This window comes from Ixodes scapularis, unplaced genomic scaffold (assembly GCF_016920785.2).
Source record: "Ixodes scapularis isolate PalLabHiFi unplaced genomic scaffold, ASM1692078v2 PGA_scaffold2__306_contigs__length_199485367, whole genome shotgun sequence".
NCBI classification, from domain to species: Eukaryota; Metazoa; Arthropoda; class Arachnida; order Ixodida; family Ixodidae; genus Ixodes; species Ixodes scapularis.
Genome location: NW_024609857.1, coordinates 113,859,377 through 113,877,978, shown reverse-complemented (window position 1 = coordinate 113,877,978; position 18,602 = coordinate 113,859,377). Strand labels below are relative to the sequence as shown.

Here is an 18,602-nt window from a genome sequence, read left to right as displayed (position 1 = left end):
CGTCACAATATCTTGTGCGGCCTGGGCAGAAGTTCATGAGGGGTGGAGAAATATGTAATAATTAACGCGAAGTAATAAAAGCAATCGTTGATAAGGAAAAAAAGACATACCCATGAAAAACAGATTTATACAAAGAAACTTTTTCGGATATCCCGACGTTGAGATAAAAATGTTTTCGAGATTACAAATGACGTCTTGTAGATGTCTTCTGGACGTCTATAAAAATATGTCTTCCAGACAGCTTGACAAGGTGTCTTGTAGACGTCTAGGTGAAGACGTCTTATAGACGTCTAGAAAAGTTATCTTGTAGACATCTTGCGTAGCCCAAGACGTCTTGAGCTCATTTTAGACCTTTCAAGACGTCTACAAGACGTTCTGTGTTCACTGGGTTGGAAGGCAGCAGCCAATCTGAAAAGAAAAGTATTTTTATGCGGCCCTCTGTGGTGGTGATACTACATTAAATTATTTTGTCTCCAAATAGTGGAAGACAAGAAAACTTTCATGATGACGAGGTATAGCACGGTGGGCTGACTACCCTTATAATGAAGTGGTGGGTATGTCTAATACATTTTCAGCAGTGTTAAAATCGCCTTTGCTGACCGTTTACGTTTGTCCTTTAGCTGCAAACGATTGACTCCCCAGTCTTACTTGGTAAAATTTTGTTTCATGTTCCTGACGACAAACTTAGGCATAAGATACTTTTTACCCACGTTCCTGACAATCTAAAACTCTTTTGATTCGTATGAAAGTTTCGCCGTTTCGCACGGAAGACAAGAGATGGCGCAAGCGGTCGCAACGCCAACTGCCGCCAACGAACGAGCATACGACGCCGAGAGCCGGCGTCTTTGGCAGACAAGGAACTGCAGTGTCTTGTTGTTACCGCGCCTGTTTTTGTTTCTGCGACTGTCACCGCCTGTGGAACGCACGCCGCTTTTGAGTCGAAAGAATCATCTGCTAATGAGGCCGGCTCTCGGCGCCCGTATGCTCGTTCGTTGGCGGCGTTCGTTGCGCCATCTCTTGTCTCCCTTGCGAAACGGCGCCGTGTTGTTTGCAGACCGGTGGCGTCGCTGCGTTTCCATAGGAGCTAAGCCTTTTTCTTTCCTTACTTTTTCCTCAGGTAAATTCGCTTTTTGCAAATTTTACAAAAAAAAATCACCTACTGTGGGCAACGCTGCACAAAGTCGTAGCGCGATAGGTTGAGAAACCGAATTTTCCGGTCGATTTAAAGAGCCGGGCGTCTCCTTGAACCACCCTGTAGATCCGGTGCCCTCTCTCTCTTCCCTATGGCCGAGCAGAAGGACCGGTGATGGTCTCTTTGTATTCACTTCGGGGCAGGAGGTAACCCACGATGGGGACAAAGGCGAAGTTTAAGGGAGCCGTGCCTAGGCCGAAGCGGCTCAATGGACAAACAAGATTTAGCTGACGTTTGGGGTGTCGAACGGGTGGGAGATATACCTCGCGCGCGCGTTGTTTTCCATCCATTTATACCCGTTTTCACCTTAAGAAATAAGTGGGTGTGTCCCTCTCGTCGCATGCTTATTGGTCGCATGCCGTCGCGCATATTATTCCGTTCTGCGAAGTGGTTCCAATAAAAGTTTGCTCTCTGGGATGCTAGTGTTATTTAAGCTTTAATAAATTTTTTATTCTTAGTAGGATAAATAATACACCTCCTTAGTATACGCGTGTATTCACGTAATTCAACGCCTCACAAGATCTGAAGATCGGTGTTCGTAGCCAGCCGGCCAGCCGCTGTTGCTCGCCTTCCAAAATGGCGACTCCAACAGCTCTGGCTGATCGGTCTGTGATGTCAGCACTCCTTGCTGAAGACGTTTCCCCTCGGGCCCACCTTCGAGAAGGAGAAGATGACCCGCTGGATCCCCCTTGGACCGTGCTTCTCGGAAGCTCAGACCCACATATCCAAGTTGAAGTGGTCTCCCGAGCGGATAAGATAGCGACGGAAATCACGAAGACCCTACAAGAAGCGAACGAGCGACCGACGTTCGACTTGGCGTGAAGATCGGTAAACCTGCATCCCTTCCAGAACTGAGAAAAGCCACCTCGCTTGCATTCCTTCTTTTTTCAGGAACAAAATTTTTTTTTGGGGGGGGAAGCCGCGGTAGGTGAACGTCTATCCTGCGGCTTCTTGATGTGGTGTTCCAATAAAGTTGTTTCTCTCTCTCTTTCCCCTCGGGTGTACTACAAACGTCACGCAAGTCGAAATGTCCCGTCGAGCCAGACAAGGCAGTTTGATTTGAACGTTTATTCTTGGATGCGGCGGCAGTACCAAGAAAAAAACGTGGTGGAAGTCATCAACCTGACTGCCGCCGCAACGGGGATCAGTGTTAGCTCGGTCTACGAGATCAAGCGTGGCTACACACGTGCCAACAGAGCTGTGAAATCTCCTTCAAAGAAGCGCCCGAAATTTGCCGAGAAAAGGAAGAGGATTTCAAATCACGACGCGTGCACTTTGACGACCGTGAGAAGCTGCCTGCACAATTTCTTCCGTTGGGGGGAGATCCCAACGTTGAAGAAAATCGCCGCTCGTCTCCAAGAAGGCGAAGTGCTGCCGTCCTGTTCCGGGTCTACCCTGTATCGCCTGCTGAAGGACATGGGTTTCGAGAAACAGAAACGGAATCGCAACACCCTCCTGTATGAGAGAGAGGACATCGTCGAGTGGAGGCGGCGGTATTTGAGGGCAATCAGAAAGCACAGAGCCCAGAACCGCAAGATCTACTTCCAGGACGAGACTTGGGTGAACGCCGGCCTCACAGTTGACAAGGTGTGGACCGATAGCACCATAAAGTCAGCTAGGCAAGCCTTCATGTCTGGACTGACGACCGGGCTAAAGGTTCCTTCTGGAAAAGGTGAAAGAGTGATTGTCACCCACGCAGGTAGTGACACTGGCTTCGTGTCCGGCTGCCTGGACGTGCTCTGTGAGAAGAAGGGGGACTACCACGATGAAATGGACTCGAACAGGTTTGAAGCATGGTTTCTTCATCTGCTGGACCACATCGAGCCTAACAGCGTAATTGTTATAGACAACGCGCCATACCACAGCAGAAAGGCTGAAGCTGTTCCCACAACTGCAACAAAGAAGGGCGAGATCCAGCAGTGGCTCTCTTCCAAGAACCTAGACTGGACTTTCACAATGAAAAAAAAGACCTTCTGAGCATCGTGGCAACGGTGAAGGATCGCTACACAAAGTACAAAGTTGACGTCATGGCTACCCACGCCGGACACACAGTGTTGAGGCTCCCACCGTACCATTGCGAACTAAATCCCATAGGGTTGATATGGTCACGAGTCAAGCAGGAGGTCGCCTTCAAGAACATCACATTCAAGCCCATTGACGCCGAGCGGCTCTTGAGGGAAGCAGTGGACAACGTAACAGCTGTCCGTTGGCATGAAATTTTTCACATGGCAGAGCATGTGAAAAAAAAAATGGAGGCGAAGTTTCGAGAATTTGATGTTTCAGAGTCGAACCTCGAGCCAGTCATCATGCCCCTCGAAGCAAGCGACACGGAGGAAAAGAGTGGAGACGACGACGAAACTGACGACGAGGATGAGAATGAAGAGATCTCCGGTGTTCAGCCTTTTGAATGGAATTGACCGTGAACTAATGTCCCCTTAGGACATGTTCTCTTCTGAAAGTGGCTAGAACTTTTGAGTCTGTTTGTCATACCCCAGAACACAGAGCGGCCCTTTTAAGGACCATTCACATACTGCAAAATCGGATTCCCGACTTCATACACGCCTAACCTCCAGTGTCATGTTGTTGTCGTGATTCTACCTTTCATTACGTAATAGCCTTGTTCATGGCTTCTCGAGGCCTTTGAAATCAGCTGTATGTATCCCACTGTGTACAAAGATTCACACTACAAAACCAAAAAAAAGTTGCAGTTGTACTGCACTCGCTAGTTTGCCCCTTACAGCAGAGATGTCAGGCGCCATTTTGCCCTTTTGCATTCTAAACATATATGCATACAATTACACTTTAAGGGTCGTTTTCATTCAAGAACGAAGACGTAGTGTTGGCGGCATGCCGAAAGTCGACCATTGTTCTGAAATGTGACCCTGACCTTAACATTTCACTTGCTCACCTCATGCATATTCAGTGTCGCTTACACCTCATTTTGAAGTCTAAACATCATGCTCAGCCCAGTCTTTCATTGAGATAGCTCGTTTATTGCAGTGATCAGTTCCCCAGGCAGTTGGTGGGAAAGTAAACTCACAAAATGCCATCCACATGCCTTGGGGTCGCTCTGGCAGTAAACGTATCTCTCATCCACCATGCTGTTTCAGATTATAATCCGGATTCTTATCGCCATCCTCACACTCTGGCAACAAGCAGAAGCTTTGATGGGATCCTGGAAGAACTTATCTCACATCAACCACGCTGTTTCTGCTTAAAATCGGGATTTGTACCACCATTCCCACACCACGAAACTTAAGAAAACGGAATTAAAGAATAAACATTGAAATTCACCGCGACACACAAGGAAACCGATTGCCCACTCAATACATACACGTGAACGCCAACGCAATAACGTAAACAAAGGTATATTAGGACAGAATAAACTATGCAAACATAGGTTCGTGGCTGGTAGCAGGTCTGATCTAGTTCATCAAGCTTGCGGCGATGTCGATGATGTCAGCTAATCTTTTTGCTTTAGCGCTCCATGGTTGCTGTTAAAAACTGTAAATGCGCTAAAACTGGCAAGTACTGATTTTTTTCTCATAGTGTTTTTAGAAATCCGACGGTATAAACAATGTTAGATATACAAAGATATGTTTATTGAAGACAGTTTAAAGAAGCGATGCAAAATTTGCAGAGCATAAACATGTTTATCAAAAACAAGCACTATTTAACGAGGTATATTCTAGCTTTTTGCCACTAGAGGATGCTGCAGTGCTAAATTCGTTTTGGTTTCGGTCTCTAACTGTGGATCTCACCACCTCCCGACGGAGAGTGGTTAAGTCTGCGCGATATCGCGGCATTTCATTGGTGGAAACCCAGAACACTCTGCCACCAGCCGGACTTGTTTTACTTCGGTGCTTAAGGTGAAAACGAGCATAGTCTCGAACCCAGTAACGTGTCTAGGTGGTCTCACTTATTTGGCATAAGGTGGATACAGTATCTTAGGTAGAGTATTTAGGATAGGCATAAGTATGAAATTAAGAAATATAGAACTTAACTCGCTCACACACACAATTATGAGTGTCAGATAAGTATACTTCTGTACCACCCTGCCATCCTAACAACCTTCATATGCAGATATTCTGGCGCCCAGATTACTTGCAACATGACCTGGCAAACGTACGTTGAATATGTTAATAACGCTAATCGCACGCTGAATTAGCTAAAAAGAAATTGTTTTCTTTCAATGTAATCTTAAAATCAATACTGTATAAAATTCGCGTTTGCTCTCAACTAGAATATGCTTTATCTATCTGGGACTTCAGTTAATCTTATTTAATTTCTACTCTCGAGACGGCACAAAAACCGATCAGCTTGTTTTATTCTCGGTAATTATATTCGCTATGTAAGCGTAACGTTAGCGAAAGCCAATGTATCCCTGCCTAACCTCTCTTTCCTATATCATGGTAACCCGTCCTTAAACAAACGACTTATCACTCCACTATTTTTTTATTTCACCACAAATTGACCAACTGTTCAAAGTGGGTTTCCCAGATTGTAAAACTATCGCATTTGGCCATTCATTCGTTCCTGAAACGTCTGTGAAATGGAACCACCTTCTGGCTTCTATTGTATCCCTTGGATACTATCAGTTGTTCACTGGCTTGGGCCCTCATGAAGTAAGTATAAAATTATTGTCGTGTTTTTGCTGTTATTTTTGTGTTTCCCACTCCCCTCTATAATGCCAATGGCAATGAGGGTACGTAAATAAATAAATAAATGAACCAACACATTTTTGGCATACATAGTTTTTATTCTTTCCAGTATGATATTGAGTATCTCGAAATTCAAAAAAGTCTTTTGAGAAAACGGCTAATAGATGTTATGCGGAAAGCAACGTTCAAAGTTTGCTGCGCTACCCAAATCTGATCAACAGCTTGAAACTGTTAATAATAATGATAAATAAAAAAAAACTGGCTAGCGCACACACCGCCTAAAACAGTGTGAGTGCTTTTCCGTTTTTTGTTTCTTTTTTATTGTTGGAATTTTCATGATGGAGTGAATTGACCAGCGCGCCTGCGTATTTTTACCTTCACCTCCAATGGGCCATGTCACGTGTTGTACGACTTAAAAGTCAAGAAGGCTTTCTAAAAAAAAAAAAAAAAACTTTTTTTTTGCGTTTTTTTGTTGTTTAACTGGTGCGACTGTGTGAGCTTCCCCAGCATACATTTCGCACCATCACACTTCTTGAAACTTGTTGGAGACAAGCTGTTACAACTTTTGACGTCTAGTTTTCACTGTCGCTAGTGAGCCTCTAACAGAAAATGTGGAAATTCACTTAGCTCATGAAAAACAAAATATTATGAGTTAATTTGTGTTACTAGCTTCCGTACATCCATCGGTTTGTTAGACGAATCTTGGGGTGAATCACTGTCTATAAATATTTCGCCGAAGTGAAGCATTAAGAAGATTGACACGCTTTCGCGCTGAGCACGTAGGCTCCTTTTGTATACGCAAAACGCCTGAGGCAAGAAGATTTACAGCTGCAGTGGAACTCCGTAATATCCTTCGTAACTTAACTTGTTTTTTTGTCTTTCCGATTCCTTTCAGCGTTTTTGCCGTGGAAAATTTACGCCATTATAAAACGCGGGCAGTCAGATTCTTGGGTGGTGCCAGTTGAACACAAATAAACACAGTAAATTTACAACCGCTGGACTATCAACTATTAAACCCTTCTTCTTCCTTCACTACTCTCAATATTTACAACCTGGATTGGAACCCCCTATTGAAATATCTCATTTGTATGAGAAATTTCTGTGTTCAATAAACACATATGAATCATACAAGATACATGAGAACATATACGAACCATACAAGAACAATTTAATAACTATACAAGATAAATAAGAGCATATAAAAACCATATAATAAACTTGTGAGAAGTTTCTTTTAAGCTTTTTTATGTGGTTCTTATATGTTCTTATATATCTTGTGTGATTCATATGTGTTTGCTGGACACAAGACATTTATCGTACAAATGGCGTTTTCGCTGGGGCCTCTTCTCCCTTACTTAGAAACTGGGTTAAAGCCGTCTTCATCTTTTTCTATGCCTATTTACAAACGTAGAGCTGCTTCGTGTCTTTCAGGACCCCGCAGAAATAGTTTTTCTCGCTTGTGCAGCGCCAGGGAAGGCGCACTGACACATTTTTCGTCTTTTTCATCGATGGCCAATGCCTCGAAGATTTCACGCGCAAGTTTTTCGTTTTTTTGTTTCCTAAAGCTTTGATGTGTTTCAAACTTGCAGTGCACCGGCATTCTCGACAACGGACTGGTAGATGTCAGCCTGCTGATATCTTCCTTAACGACGCAGCATGTTCCCTTGTTGCATCAACGACCGGTTTGGCCTATGTACTATCGACCGCATGATAATGGGATATTGTATATGACTCCTTTTTCACACGATGCATACTTTGTCCTGTAAACAATGTCACAAAATTCTCCTTTGAATGCTCCCTCCTGGTGTACCCTGTGACATATAGAATATGCTTTATTCGGCGCAGACCAAACCACGTGGACGCCTTGCCGTCCAGCAATCTGCTTCAGTCTGTAAGCGACACCGTGGATATCAGGCGCAATCGCTATAGGCTTCCGTGTATTTTTCTTTGACCATTTTCTCCAGGGTTCCGCTTGATGTTGTTGCAGATCTGTCCACGTGTCGCTCTCAATACTGCATTCGGATAACCAGCAGCCTGTATCCTTGACATTTGTATTTGGAAGATTCGCCCAGCTTGGTGGCTGCAGGCCTTTTAAGGTCAAATGTAAGTGCTGTAGTGGCTACATCTCGTTTCACATTTTTTGAATGTTCAAAGTCAAAAACTAGTTAAAAGGATTCCTTCCTTTTGACTCTGGACATTCATAAATAATTGTGAAACAAGGTGCAGCCATCACAGCACTTACATCTGCCCTTAAAAAGTCCTGCAGTCATCAAGTTGTGCGAAGCTTTTGACTAGCTCAACTAGTCAAAAAATGGAATCCAACTAGCTTAGCTCCAACCAGTGCAAGAGAAGTCAAAGTTCTAGAGAAAGCTTCTGTGTTACCACGCACCGTCGAATCGACATTTCCGATTTGGGAACCGAGATATACTTTCTGAGGCGGGTGAAACTAAGTTGTACGGTTCTCACATTTTCCTGTATTTTAAAATATTTTGAGACCTTGTGAAGTATTGCGTGTTTTTATTCATGGTATGCCATCGTCTTGGGGGATATTTGGTTTAAGCTGCAGTATACACCGCTCAGGTATGTCCGTCCCACGTGCTCCTGCTCGTGAGCTCACGCGCTCACGTGCTCACGAGCACGTGAGCACGTGCTCTTGTGCTCGTGTAGGGCAAAAAGAAAAACAAAAAACGATCGCATCTGCACGTGGTGCATGATGTTGATTGGGGCGAAGCTCTGTCGGTGCTTGCCTGCGTAGACGGTGAGCCGCAGCATGCCGAGCCTTTCGTTCATTTTCATCCATGTCAGAAAGAGAATGTGTAGTGTGGAACGTGGTTATATACGCATTTGAGCATTTGACCGCAGCGTGGCATGGATGAAAACGAACGAAAGGCTCGGCATGCTGCGGCTCAGCGTCTACGCAGACAAGCACCACCAGAGCTTCGCCCCCATCAACATCATTCACCACGTGGAGATGCGGTTGTTTTTTGTAATCCACTTTAAACGAAAGGAAGCACGTGTTTGTCCCCTTGTGGGCAGAATTCCCACACATAACGTTTTCCAAGCATATTCATGCCACCCCTAAAAGGTTCATAACACGATGTCATTCGCCCAGGAATGACACTCGTGCCATTACGCCTAATGCTTTAACAGCTGCAGCAACTGGGGGTTGCTGAACTACACAAACTGGATGGCATGTGCCAGGCACTAGTCTCGGTAGAGCAGTGCGTCCTGTCTAACTCGTTTTTGTAGAAGCTGTCACCAACGAATGTTTGTTCAGAGCGTACGTATAAACCAGATGTTTTGTGTGTGTAAATGAAGAGTTTATTTAATGCTTCAAGTGGAACTCGCATTAGATTTTTTAACCAAAGAACCAGCCATAGAATTGATAACATTGTAAGAATAATCACTGAAGTGTGTCAGGAAAATGTTTGAGGATGAAAATCTATTTAGAACACAAATCATGTTTCATCTAACATCAGAGCAAACGTCGTGCAAGTAAACGTGATTGATTTTTCAAACTTCGATTGAACTACTAGTGCTCAAGGAAGACGATTTTTAAAGCTTTCCTATACGCTATATCTCCTGCTTAGCCTCTTTAATATTATTCAGCTTAATCGACAAATATATATTCATCAAATAATTGTTCAGACATCGACTGAACTCCTAGTGCTAGAAACGACTTATCTAAAGGTTTGTGCGTATTTGCTGCCTAGCTTCCTTAATATTCGGTTTCTCCGCCGAATAATGTGTTTATCCTGGAATCGCCTGGTCAAACTGCGACCGAACTACTAGTGCTCAGGGAAGACGTATCTAAAGGTTCGCCTATATTTGCTGCTTAGCTTCTTGTTGGAGAATAATCGTTCTCATTTGCATGTTGTTCAATTTACCAGCCCACTACTGCATAGGCCAAGAGGATGAGGAATCAGTAAAGCATCGTGATACTTTTCAGGGTCCACTGTCTCAGGTATTAATAAATAAATATTTCCAGGTAAACAGAAAATCTCTCAAGGTTTTCAGAGTTATTAATTTTAATCAAATACCTATTTCTGTGTAATAACACACATTTTGCACCATGCAATTACCTAAGCAGTTCTTGTGACTGGCAACAGGACGGAAGTTCAGACTTCTTTCTTTACTTTTCTCACGCTGCAATCAGCCTATGGCATCTATGGTATCGTGTTTAATTCACCTAACCATAAAATTAGAATACATACTTTTTTTCTCAATAGGGTCAGTTGAACAGTTATGAAATAGAGAAGAACCGAGAGAGGAAAAGACATACACACCTCTGACCAGACTTGTACACGTTACTGAAAAATAGTAAGGAATTACATTTACAATTACTCAAGGTTAAATTGTAATTTATTACAATTACAATTACCCTCCCATGAAAGTAACTTACCATTACCCCAAAAAGTAATCCGTTACCTTCGTGGCGTTACTTTTAACAATATTATATTCAGTTAAGAAACAAAGGGGAGCCGGTTATTCATTTCTTATTGTTGCAACCTGTTCCATTTAATGACCCTGAGTATTTTGAGCAACAGCTGACTCTCGAAAGTCTCGTCAGATATTTTGCGTTATTTCTTACTCAGTATGTCGACTGCTACGCTGAACACCATTTGAACTGATGCACTGTATGGGAGTGCCCTATTGTTCCTGACGAATGCTTTATGCTCTGCATTGGGCTTCTGCAGCGAAGCAATGGAAGTACTATTTACCTCTAAGATAAAGCAAAGCTTCCTCGTTGTAGCCAGCGCCTGATATTTGAGAGTTTAATTACATCTATCCGATACCTCCGATACCACCGTTAACAATATGATGAATGCGAAAAAGCGGCGGCGGAGTATCGGGTATCGTTATCGGAGTCATCGGACCGATCTACTAAAATTCTCCATTGCCGAAATCGCGAAGCTGTAAAAGTCATCATAAATCTAGCCAAAACTAGATGAAGAGTTGATTTATGTGCATCTTACTATACCGGCATATATTAGCAGACAATAGCAATACATGGTTGTAACAGTAAGGTGATAATTGAATAAGAAATAAGGTTTGGCTCGATATTCTTCTTCCTTTGGTTCTGAACATGTCGAGCCTCGGCTGAGACGTTGGTGAATAAAAAAAAAGTTTCCAGTATATAAACATAAGTAATGGAACAAAAAGTACACTCATGACAACAAATAATTAGAACTTCGATTAAAATAAGGAAATATAAACGTACGTTTGCCGTGCGTACCTTTTTTGATACCGTTCAAAAACGCACGGAGCACGAACAGGCTGCAGTTTACTCCGGTGTTCTCCAGATAGACGTCCGCGAAAAGCAGAGTACTAAGTAACCCGCGCTCACGAGTTTCCCTCTCCCCCCAAGCCCAGAATATCAAGCCTACTTTAGACACCAAAATGTTTAATTTGTGAAAATATATGCTCGAGATAGGATGCGTCCTGCTCGGGTAAACGCAGTAAGAAGAACGCTGACTCACGAAAAGGGTGCAGATAACCTGGCTGGAATTCACAAATAAAGTGGGCCAACCCTAGAAGTTGGACTACAAAAAACCTAAGAGAATATGATAAGAGTGCAGCAACGATCGAGGATGCTTGTGAGAATAAAACCTTCACATATTATCACATCTCTTTTAGCGGATTTTAGGGTGGACGGAGCGTTGTCTCGTGTTGTATCATTATGAAAATGGTCGTAGTAGGACAATGTTAGTTATTGTCTGTGCACTTACCTCCTCGAGCTTCTCAAAGAGGCACACAATCACTTGGTGTTCTCCTCTCCCCGTCTTAGATCGCAAAGCAAAAACAAAGGGACTAAAAAAAGCGGATATAACTTCCCCCCCCCCCCTTTTTTTTTGTAGAAATGCTTGGTTGGATTTTTTTACATTGTTTTTAGGGTCTAAAAAATTTATTCAGGGGCTTGATGTTGCAAAAAGACAAAGGCTTTGCGGAACTGAAGAGTGCCAAGCCTTTCTTTGCGCAGGTCCATTCGCGTGACAGTGTCACTGCGCCTCGACTTTAGCAAAATAAATTAAAAAAAACTTTCTTTAGAAGGGTGTGTGGGAGGGCTGGTCATGTATAAAAATGTTAGGTATTACAAGAAATCCGTTACGTAAAAAGCGATGAAAGTAATTGTAGTCTGTTGCGTGTCAAGTGACGAACGAACGTTTATTGAAGTTACAAGATAATATATATACAGCACATGTGATCACTGAAACAGATACGAAGAGCAGCGGCTGATAACATGACGGCACAATCATGACTCGTGTTACATCTTCCCTTTTCTTTTTTAAAGAACGCTTTTTGAATTAAACATAATTGAAACACAAGGCAGTTAGTTACAAGCACTTCTGCTGTCCGGGTTGCTTACTACACATCCTAAAGACACCTAGATGCTTCTTAATGTTCTGGCTCCGGGTACGTATCTTGCGGGACATTTCCTTGGTCGCTTACTACGGCGCAATTCCACCGTCGGAGTCTCGGGCAAAGTTGGTGGTGTGGTGTGTGATGTCGGCATCGGGACCTGGCTTGTGCTTCTCAGGTGTTCTCTCGTGCGGCGAACTTCTCGTCCGTCTTGATCCTGGACAATGTAGGACCGAGGGGCAACCGCTGCTCCAATGACTGCTGCTGGAGCCCACGTCTTGGCCAAGGTGTCGTAGACAGTCACCTGGTCGCCATCCTTTAGATTAGGAAGAGACCTGGCGGTGCGGTTGTAATACGTCCGCTGCTTCTCCCGGATGTGCCGTAGACGTCTTTGGACAACTTGCGGTCGAACGATGCTCGGCTCCAGGTGGCTCGGGGGTACTGGTAGAAGGGTCCTAGTCTGTCGTCCCATCAGCCGATGCACAGGTGACTTGAGATAATCATCCCTGGGAGTATTGCGCCACTCCAGTAATGCGGTGTAGTATTCGACACTACCATATGCATATTTTCTCAGGAGCTTCTTTGCCTCTTGCACCGCGCGTTCCACCATCCCGTTTGCGCGCGGATGGTATGGGCTGGACTTGACGTGCGTGGTGCCCATCTTGCGGAGGTAGTCCGTGAACTGTTGGCTGTTGAATGGTGGACCATTGTCACTGCACAGCGTCTTTGGCAGGCCGTGTGCCGCGAAGATGTCAGCGCAGACCGTGATGACTCTGCTCGCAGTCGAGCGGTTGAAGGCTCTCACTTCGAAAAAGAAAGAGTAAAAGTCAACCCCAACAATGAATTCTTGGTCATTGTGGTAGCACAAGTCGATTCCGATGGTCTGCCATGGCAATTTCGGGATGTCATGGCTGAGTAGAGGCAACTTCACATTCTTAGGTTTATACTTTTGGCACTCGGCACAATTCTTAGCCATTTGCTCAATGTCGCTTCCCATGTTGGGCCAAAAAATCACTGCTTTTGCTCTTGACTTCATTTTTCCGACGCCTCCATGCGCGGAGTGCAGCACAGAAAGTACTTCCCTCTGTTGCCTCGCGGGGATGACGAGCCTGTTGCTGCGAAACACGAGTCCGTCCTGAACGTGCATTTCCTCGCGGTAGTTCCAGTAGGTTCGGATCTCGGCTGAAACCTCGCTTTTGTTTTCGGGCCAAGCATCACCTGCGTACTCTCGGAGCTTCGTCATGCTGGGGTCCCGGTTGGTTTCTTCCAGTACATCGTTCAGACGTTTGTCTGAAACAGGCAAGCATTCGATTACGTTCACATAAAAATGTTCTGCTTCCTCTCGCAAGGTTGCTTCGTTTGGAAACCTCGACAGGGCGTCTGCTAGAAACATTTCTTTTCCTGGCTTGTACTTGATCGTGATTGCATATTTTTGCAAGTTTAGTCGCATGCGTTGCAACCGCAACGGGCACTGGCACAGCGGTTTTTTGAATATCATTTCCAACGGCTTGTGATCAGATTCAACGATCACCTTGGACTGGCCGAAAATGTAGTGGTGGAACTTTTCGCACCCATAGACAATGGCGAGCATTTTCTTTTCAATTTGGGCATACTTTTGCTGAGTTTCAGTTAGCGAACGCGACGAATATGCTAGCGGATGCCCATCCTGAATGATTACAGCTCCGACGCCCGTCTGGCTTGCGTCAACTGAAAGTGTAATTGGCCTGTCTTTCCGGTAAAAAGACAACACCGGGGTTTTGGTCAGGACCTCGCGCAAGGACTCGAAGCTAATTTGTTGTCGTTCATCCCACACCCAGGCAACTTCCTTTTTCAGCAGCTCCCTCAACGGCGCCGTGATTGTTGACATGTTGGGCACGAACCGAGCTACAAAGTTGACCATGCCAAGGAATACTTGGAGTTCCTTACGGTTCTTCGGTTTCTTCACTTCCAAGATGTCTTGAAGTCTTCCTGGGTCCAGGGCCAGTCCCTCGTTAGTCACGATGTGACCCAAGTAGCGGACTCTTTGCTGTAAAAAACGGCATTTTTTCTTGTTTAACCGTAAGTTGTAGCTTCGGCACCTCTCCAGCACGCGTTTCAAATTTTCGTCATGCTCAGTTTTGGTTCGTCCCCATACCAGAATATCGTCCATAACAACTGAGACCCCTTCTAGCCCTTGCAATACTTGGTGCATGGCTCGTTGAAATATCTCAGGAGCTGGTGAGATTCCGAATGGCATTCTTAGGAATCTATACCTCCCATACGGGGTGCTCATGGTGCAAATGTTCGAGCTTTCGTCTGCTAGCTTTATCTGCCAGTAGCCGGAAGCAGCGTCTAGCGTGGAGAAATATTTTGCACCACTCAGATTTGGAGCGATATCTTCCAAGGTTGGCATTGGATAGTGTTCCCTCAACAGAACTAAGTCTGACGGATCTAAACATATTCTAACTTTGTCTTTCTTGACAACTACAACCATGTAGCTTGCCCATTCTGTTGGTTCAGTTACCTTTTCGATTACTTGGTTTGCTTCCATGCGGTCCAGTTCAGCTTTCACATTCTCCTGCAGCATAACGGCAACGCGTCTGGCCGGTTTCACTGAACCTTGGGCACCGGGCTTGAGCTTGAGGTGGTAGATGACGTCTTTAAGTTGCCCTAAACCTTGAAAAACATCACGGTAAGGTTCAGCCGCTTCGTATAGTTGCTCTTCTACGGTAGCCACACGAAGAACGTCGCCCAAACTTTCGGAGACAGCACCACTGAGCGTGGTTGTGACGTCGTCTTCAACCACAAAAAAGTCTGTCTCGATTCTTTTTTCATCCCGGATATACACAACCGAATCTTCGAGGAAGCGTTCTTTTGAAAGCCAAAAAAAGCTTTCAGCACGACGTTGCACTTTTGGCACGGCTTCGAAGTTATCTGTCTAACTTGAGCCGCCGAGATGACTGAGCAGGTTGCGCCGGTGTCTAGCTTGCACTTCGTTGGCGTGCCTTCTATGTCGACCGTGACTGTCCATTTACTTTCTTCCGCAATCGTGTTCACTGACAAGGATTCTAACCAGAAATCATCTGAATCTTCGGTCGTTATCTGGCGCACCTTGTAGCTCGCTTTATTCTTCGCTTGCCTGCTTCCTTTGCTTTTACATACTCTGGCAAAATGGTTTGGCTTGCCGCAGTTCATGCAGTTTTTTCCTAGCACTGGGCATCGATCATCGCGATGCTGGTTTTGATGACCCTTGAATCTCTTGGCACTGTTCTTTACCGTGCTCGCGAGCTTTGCAAATCTCAACTGTCTTGCCGTAGGTCGGATTTTCCGAGACAAGTTTTTCTTGTAACTTCAAGTCTCAAACTCCCAGTATTATCCTGCTGCGGAGCATCCTCTCTTCAAGCTCTCCAAACTCGCATCGCTTGGCTAGTACTTTTAGGTCTGTTAACCACACGCTGAAAGTCTCCCCTTCCTTCTGGTTTCGCGTTCCGAAGCGAAATTCATGATATGCTAGGTTAGATGCTGGTCGAAAAACCTCTTCAAACCTGGCTATCAGGAGACTGACGTCGTACCTCTCTTCTTCGTTGTCGAAGGAAAACGTGCTGTAGGTTCTACGCGCTTCTTGGCCTATCGTCATAAGCAGTGTCGCTGCTTGTACCTCTTTGGGCTGCGATGTAAGGCGGGTCGCGGTAGCGAAGAGTTCAAACTCACTTTTCCAGATCTGCCAACTCTGCCAGGCATCTTCGGTCGTGTCCAAGGGCCTGGGCGGAGGCAGTAGCGACGTCATAAATCCGTGCGATGCTGCGGCGTCGGATGCGTTGACGCTCGACGTGGCCATGGGCGGATCCGTTTCAGCAGCAAGCGGCGTGTTGCCGACAACAGCGAGAGCGTGCTCGACGGATCGCTGTCGCGACCGCTTCTGACACCATGTAGTCTGTTGCGTGTCAAGTGACGAACGAACGTTTATTGAAGTTACAAGATAATATATATACAGCACATGTGATCACTGAAACAGATACGAAGAGCAGCGGCTGATAACATGACGGCACAATCATGACTCGCGTTACAGTAATCCCTGGAGAAGGGGAACAAGAGGGACAAAGGACAAACACAAATCTCCGAACACAGCTAGGTGACTGGTGCGCGACCGAAGAAATCCGCCTGGTCCGGGTATCGAACCCCGGACCTCTCCATTGCAAGTGGAGCGCTCTACCAACTGAGCTAACCAGGGGTTAGACGTCAGTAGAGCAAACGGGTTTTATCAGCTGCCACCAGTCTAACACCAACAAGGGTGAAGCTTGCAATTTAAGGTTATTATTAAATGCGATTGAATGCAAAGGTGCAAGCGAGCTGGACAAGATTGATGAAAATCCCTGGAGAAGGGGAACAAAAGGGACAAAGGACAAACACAAATCTCCAAACACAGCTAGGTGACTGGTGCACGACCGAAAAAATCCGCCTGGTCCGGGTATCGAACCCGGGACCTCTCCATTACAGGTGGAGCGCTCTACCAACTGAGCTAACCAGGGGTTAGACGTCAGTAGAGCAAACGGGTTTTATCAGCTGCCACCAGTCTAACACCAACAAGGGTGAAGCTTGCAATTTAAGGTTATTATTAAATGCAATTAAATGCAAAGGGGCAAGCGAGCTGGACAAGAATGATGAAAATAATCCCTGGAGAAGGGGAACAAGAGGGACAAAGGACAAACACAAATCTCCAAACACAGCTAGGTGACTGGTGCGCGACCGAAAAAATCCGCCTGGTCCGGGTATCGAACCCCGGACCTCTCCATTACAAGTGTAGCACTCTACCAACTGAGCTAACCAGGGGTTAGACGTCAGTAGAGCAAACGGGTTTTATCAGCTGCCACCAGTCTAACACCAACAAGGGTGAAGCTTGCAATTTAAGGTTATTATTAAATGCAATTAAATGCAAAGGTGCAAGCGAGCTGGACAAGAATGATGAAAATAAGCCCTGGAGGAAGGGAACAAGAGGTACAAAGGACAAACACAAATCTCCAAACACAGCTAGGTGACTGGTGCACGACCGAAAAAATCCGCCTGGTCCGGGTATCGAACCCGGGACCTCTCCATTACAGGTGCAGCGCTCTACCAACTGAGCTAACCAGGGGTCAGACGTCAGTAGAGCAAACGGGTTTTATCAGCTGCCACCAGTCTTACACCAACAAGGGTGAAGCTTGCAATTTAAGGTTATTATTAAATGCAAAGGTGCAAGCGAGCTGGACAAGAGTGATGAAAATAATCCCTGGAGAAAGGGAACAAGAGGGACAAAGGACAAACACAAATCTCCAAACACAGCTAGGTGACTGGTGCACGACCAAAAAAATCCGCCTGGTCCGGGTATAAAACCCGGGACCTCTTCATTTTAGGTGGAGCGCTCTACCAACTGAGCTAACCAGGGGTTAGACGTCAGTAGAGCAAACGGGTTTTATCAGCTGCCACCAGTCTAACACCAACAAGGGTGAAGCTTGCAATTTAAGGTTATTATTAAATGCAATTAAATGCAAAGGTGCAAGCGAGCTCGACAAGACTGATGAAAATAATCCCTGGAGAAAGGGAACAAGAGGGACAAAGGACAAACACAAATCTCCAAACACAGCTAGGTGACTGGTGCACGACCAAAAATATCCGCCTGGTCCGGGTATCGAACCCGGGACCTCTCCATTACAGGTGGAGCGCTCTACCAACTGAGCTAACCAGGGGTTAGACGTCAGTAGAGCAAACGGGTTTTATCAGCTGCCACCAGTCTTACACCAACAAGGGTGAAGCTTGCAATTTAAGGTTATTATTAAATGCAATTAAAGGCAAAGGTGCAAGCGAGCTGGACAAGAATGATGAAAATAATCCCTAAAGGAAGGGAACAAGAGGGACAAAGGACAAACACAAATCTCCAAACACAGCTAGGTGACTGGTGCACGACCAAAAAAATCCGCCTGGTCCGGGTATCGAACCCGGGACCTCTCCATTATAGGTGGAGCGCTCTACCAACTAAGCTAACCAGGGGTTAGACGTCAGTAGAGCAAACGGGTTTTATCAGCTGCCACTAGTCTAACACCAACAAGGGTGAAGCTTGCAATTTAAGGTTATTATTAAATGCAATTAAATGCAAAGGTGCAAGCGAGCTGGACAAGAATGATGAAAATAATCCCTGGAGAAAGGGAACAAGAGGGACAAAGGACAAACACAAATCTCCAAACACAGCTAGGTGACTGGTGCGCGACCGAAGAAATCCGCCTGGTCCGGGTATCGAACCCGCGACCTCTCCATTACAGGTGGAGCGCTCTACCAACTGAGCTAACCAGGGTTTTTTTTTTTTTTTGAAACTGTTTATTTACATATTTATATACACAAAAACAGTATAATACACTATGTACAAATCATCAAAGCGA

At 45.2% G+C, this 18,602-nt stretch overlaps 1 protein-coding gene and 2 non-coding genes across 3 annotated transcripts; 1 reads left to right on the top strand and 2 right to left on the bottom strand.

Moving 5' to 3' along the window:
• The first annotated feature begins 2,269 nt into the window (after positions 1-2,269).
• LOC120837106 lies at positions 2,270-3,169 on the top strand. The gene has a single exon (XM_040206296.1). It carries the CDS (start codon positions 2,270-2,272, stop codon positions 3,167-3,169), a length of 900 nt encoding a protein of 299 aa, XP_040062230.1.
• A 13,181-nt stretch (positions 3,170-16,350) lies between these two features.
• Positions 16,351-16,423, bottom strand: Trnaa-ugc. Its single transcript has one exon. It is a non-coding gene; the product is annotated as a tRNA-Ala (tRNA).
• Positions 16,424-18,143: 1,720 nt separating this feature from the next.
• Trnai-uau lies at positions 18,144-18,216 on the bottom strand. Its single transcript has one exon. It is a non-coding gene; the product is annotated as a tRNA-Ile (tRNA).
• Between the last annotated feature and the right edge of the window lie 386 nt (positions 18,217-18,602).

What these genes read in the sequence shown, in the direction of transcription:
- LOC120837106 (XM_040206296.1), top strand. Translation starts at nt 2,270, where the DNA reads ATGCGGCGGCAGTACCAAGAAAAAAACGTGGTGGAAGTCATCAACCTG.